Source organism: Macrobrachium nipponense, chromosome 9 (assembly GCF_015104395.2).
Source record: "Macrobrachium nipponense isolate FS-2020 chromosome 9, ASM1510439v2, whole genome shotgun sequence".
NCBI lineage: Eukaryota > Metazoa > Arthropoda > Malacostraca > Decapoda > Palaemonidae > Macrobrachium > Macrobrachium nipponense.
This window is the reverse complement of record NC_061110.1, coordinates 103,434,284-103,439,283: the sequence shown is the minus strand read 5'-3', so window position 1 is coordinate 103,439,283 and position 5,000 is coordinate 103,434,284. Positions and strand designations below refer to the sequence as shown.

The following is a 5,000-nucleotide window of genomic DNA, read 5'->3' as shown; positions in this document are numbered from 1 at the left end:
TACACGCAGGCACTCGCAAACAATAGCACGCACGCGCGCTTGCAAGCACTTAAACAATCTGAGAACACGGGATGCAAAATAAAGTCTTACATTTTCAGAGAGAAAATAAAAAAAAAGAAAAACTTTAAGGACTTACAAAAAGACGTACACCTCCACACACACACACACACACACACACACACCACAGGCCCCCAGACTCCCAAGTCATGAGAGTGGCAGAAATAAAAGAGCCTGGGGATAATAGGCTGTTTCTGGCACTACAGGAAGATACACAGGTCCTCCTAATGAAACTGCAAATGAAATGGGACAAAGAAGACGTACAAGCATTGTGAAGAAAGAAGCCTATTTGATGCAGCCAGCCATGTTGTGAATTAGAAGGGCATAAGAAAAAAAAAAAAAAAAGAATAATGCGTTTTGCTTTCATCACTGTGAAAGCAGAGGGAAAGGAGAGAAGAAACGTCCGTGATAACGCAAGGAGAAAGCGACACGAATAAAGAGAGAGAGAGAGAGAGAGAGAGAGAGAGAGAGAGAGAGAGAGAGAGAGACACACACACACGACCTCCATGTTGAGATATTAACAAAAGAGTTTATGTTGTTCACTTTCACACTTGACTTTCATATATTACGAAGAATTAAAGATAATTAATCCTAATGAAACTACACAAAGCAAATGAAGTTAAATCATACACGAAGCCCCATAGGAAAAATAGAAAAAAAAAAAACCTAAGAAAAAAAAATCTAAAAAACAAATTATTCTGTTTCAAAAGCTAAATCTTAACGATGTTCGTAAATGAAGTCACGCCTTGAATTCTTTTGTACTGACACATACAGAATCTTCACTACTTTAGACAAACAAATTAATGAATGACAACTGGAACGGAAACTTCCATTATGAAATCCGCTGGCGAGGAAGATTGTAACTGGAACTAAGGGAGATTCGTCTGCGCTGCTAAATGCTGGAAGCCGATTTATTCGTGAGAGACAAGATGGAGAAACTCCGGAATTCTTTGAAAGCTCTGGACTTTGCTCAAACTCGAATAAATAGAAAACGCAGTTAGGACGTGTGGATGGTTCTGATTTAACTTTTACCATTTTCATTTTTCTCTCTTTCCAATTTATTTCATTTTACCGTAAGCAGAATGAAAAACAGCCACCAAAATGAAGTTATTCGCTAGATTTGTTAAATAAATAGAAAATGCAGTTAGCCCATGTGGATGGTGCTTATTTACCTTTTATCATTTACATTTTTCCTTATTTTCATTTTTTAAGATTCTCGCCATTTACCAAAATAGCCCCCCAAAAAAAGAATGTTGGCTAATTTTTTTTTTTTTTTTTTTGTTCTAATTTTTTTTTTTTTTTTTTTAAACTGATGGATGTCATCATTTTGACTCTCCGTGGAAACAGAGATCTTATAAGGACAGATTCAGCGTTAGCTCCGAAAATGTTGCCAGAATCACTTGGGATGGCGCCTGGTGGAAGTCACTGCCTAAGCAGAACAGACCGCGTCCTAAGTCCGTGCAAGGATCTGGTTTTGAGTAGATTTTATGGGCGTGATAATGAGCTGTTAGGACGTCACGTATCTATTCGAGTGCAATGAACTTGTGACGAATCAATGACGTCCTATTATGGGGAGTGTCTTGTGACTAAGTTTGTGCTTGTGTAATGTACGAGCTGTTTTCCCTACATAATGGGAAGGTAAGATAACTAAGATGGAGAACTACACGAAGTCGGAGAAACGCCGAGATGGCCTTATTCTTGAGATGGCTATTTTAAAGTTGTATTTTACTTAAGTGTGTGTGCTCACGGTTGAATGAGTAAGCGTACTTTTAAGCCCGAGTGTGGCTTTGCCTATTTATATTTTAAACCTTTATTTCAGAGATGTCCTTTTCCATATGACTTATTTGCAATTGATTTATGTGGGATTCCTTTTTTCTTCGTCTCTCCCCAGATGATTCTGGTGGTGGGAACTTATCTGGAAATGGGAACTTCACTGATAGTTCTGTGGATATGGTTTTGGGAGACTATGACATTTCTATTTGCCTATTTTCTGACTAAACTTATGTTAGTTATTGTAGAGAAAGAGGTGGACGGGTTTGGTTCGATCCCCAGGGTTATATGAGTTATTTGGATTTTGAATTTTGACGTATTCAGTTAAACATTTTATTTCTTTGACAATTTGATTTATTTAGTTAATCCTTTTAATCTTAAATCAATGTATTTTTGTAGTTCACGAGTCTGATTTAGTTACCTTAGGTAATTATGTGACATCGGTTGGATTGGTTGAGAGAGAGAGAGAGAGAAGAGAGAGAGAGAGAGAGAGAGAGAGAGAGAGAGAGAGAGAGGAGAGAGGGTCACCTCAGTGCCTTGCTGCTATAAGGTCATTGCTACCAACATATGTTAACAGAAAGAAGTCGCAGTTAGGAGATGTATGTGGTTATAATGTAAACTTTCCCCTTTATCAGATTTTTGCCTTTTACCATAGCAGAACTAGAAACAGGTACCGAGACAAGATATTCACTAAGTTTGTTAAATAAATAGAAGTCGCAGTCAGCAAATGAGTTTGGTTATTATTTAAACTTTACCATTGTTTTTTTTTTTTTTTTTTCTCTATATTATTCTCGCCTGTTATCGTAAACAGAAGTAGAAACAACCACAAAATAAGAAAAAAAGGTATTGGGTGAATTTGACAAATAGACAGAATTTTTTCTGTCTCCTCTTGACTTCTACCGAGAAGAAACAGCCACAAAAAAAGAAAGAAAAAAAAGAAAAAAAAACAATCGCTAAATTTGTGGACTCATGACAGTTGATGATCTAAAACCACATGAAAGAGTTTGCCATTCATTTTCTAGCCTTTTACCAATTTTTCTAAGTCACTAAATTTGAGTGCTCGTGTGTGGTTGGTGTTGTCTTCCATATACATCATTATACTGGTTTCCTCTTATTTATCGCATTCACTTTGTGGTGTTTCATTCATTTTATCGGTTTCCTCTTACTCATTTTTACTGCGCGATCCTTTGTCGCTATTTCTTACCCATGTCCGCATTTGTTCTTTTACATCTATGAGTATTAATGTCCATTTTATACCATTCCTGTTTCTTAATTGGTTTTCAGAATGTTACAACAAGCCTTATAATTTTTAGATGGAAAACGAAAACTTTGTTGATGGTGGGATTACACTGGTAATTTCCTGTTAGTAAATACAGATATGCATGGCTCGTTTGCTTAAACGACTTAAAAATGCGTGTTTTTGCGTGAGAGAAATGGAGTGATAAACGCACTGAAATCCTTAAAACCGAGATAAATATATAGGTTTAATATGAGGCTGCTAAAACCCCAGGTTTAGTATTATTATTCCGTGATATTTGCTAGTAATAATGAACATTTTTGCTGGAGGTTGAAACTTACTGAAGATTAATATTTCTCTAGGTCAGAATGTGATAAAATCCATTCCTCGTTCCCGCCCCGCTTTCTCTCTCTCTCTCTCTCTCTCTCTCTCTCTCTCTCTCTCTCTCTCTCATTTGAACCTAATCCTTCTATCCCTTCCCCTTTCTCTCTTTCATTCTCTCTCTCATATTTCATTTTACCCTAATCTCTCTCTCTCTCTCTCTCTCCTCTCTGACCCTAATTCTTTCTCTCGTTTCTTCTCTCTCAATATTTCATTTAAACAATCTCTCTCTCCTCTCTTCTTCTCTTGCTCTCTCTCTCTCTCTCTCTCTCAATTAACCCTAATCCTTCTCTCCTTCCACCCCTTCTCCCTCTCATATTTCATTTTAACGTAACCCTTCTCTCTCTCTCTCTCTCTCTCTCTCGCTCTCTCTCTCTCTCTCTCCTCAATTAACCCTAATCCTTCTCTCCTTCCACCCCTTCTCTCTCTCATATTTCATTTTAACGTAATCCTTCTCTCTCTCTCTCTCTCTCTTCTCTCTCTCTCTCTCTCTCATTTTATTTTATCCTCTTATCTCTCTCTCTCTCTCACTCATTTCATTTCATCCCATACTGTTGTTGGCCACAGAGATAAAGCAAATGAAAAGTTCCCCCTGTTCCTCCTATCTTACAGAGGCCTCCCTCTCTACTCTCTCACAGAGGCCTCGGCCGTGATAGCAGGCGGCCCGGAGAGATACGTCCACGAAGGCAGCGCCGTCATCCTAACCTGCTCCCTTCGTCAGCACACGCAGACGCCAGAGTACGTCTTCTGGTACCACAACAGAACCATGATTAACTTCGACACAGACAGAAAGGTCAGTGACTGCTGGGTGCCTTTTTTTTTTTTTTTTTTTTTTTTTTTTTTTTCCTTGATGAATGTTGATTTGGCTTCAGGAAGATGAAAAGAAATTGAATCTGTAGGGTTTTTTTTATTTTTATTATCTTATATGTTGGGATTCTATAGTACCGAGTATCTTGAAGCATGTCATTGTTAGAGAAGGCGTCCTTACTTGTTTGTAATCGTTTTGAAATATGATTTGCATGTTTGTAGTTGTTTTTAAATCAACTTTGCATGTTTAGAGGGATTTTGAAAGAAACCAATGTGTTTATGATGGTTTTAAAAAAAGCGTGCATATCTGTAGTGGTTATGAATTAAACTGCATGTTTGTAATGCTTTTGAAAGAAAGATGCATAGTTTGTGGGGGTTTGAAAGACTTGCATGTTTTAACCTTTTAAAAGAAACTTTGCATATTTTAATTGTTTTGAAAGGAACTTGCTTGTTTGTGATGGGTCTGAAATAAACTTGCACGTTTGTATCTTGGAAAAAAAACTTGCTTTTCTGTAATGGATTTGAAAGAAACTTGCATGTTTTAATGGTTTTAGAAAAAATCTTGCTTGTATGTAATGGATTTAAGGGGAACTTGCGTGTTTGTAATGGTTTAAAAACTTGCTTGTCTGTAATGGATTTGGAAAGAAACGTTGTATGTTTGTAATGATCTTCAAAGAAACTAGTATGTTTGTAATTCCTCTGTAAACTGAAAGGGGAAACAGAAAGAGACCCCATTTTTAGTTTATGT

General features: G+C 37.1%; 1 protein-coding gene across 4 annotated transcripts in view; it reads left to right on the top strand.

Moving 5' to 3' along the window:
* LOC135217918 (uncharacterized) overlaps positions 1-5,000 on the top strand; it is a 513,768-nt gene that overhangs the window by 457,685 nt on the left and 51,083 nt on the right. For all 4 annotated transcript variants that reach the window (XM_064254003.1, XM_064254005.1, XM_064254006.1 and 1 more), the window contains one exon: positions 4,084-4,238. In XM_064254003.1, the coding sequence (XP_064110073.1) occupies positions 4,084-4,238 (155 nt within the window). The remainder of the gene's footprint in view (positions 1-4,083; positions 4,239-5,000) is intronic.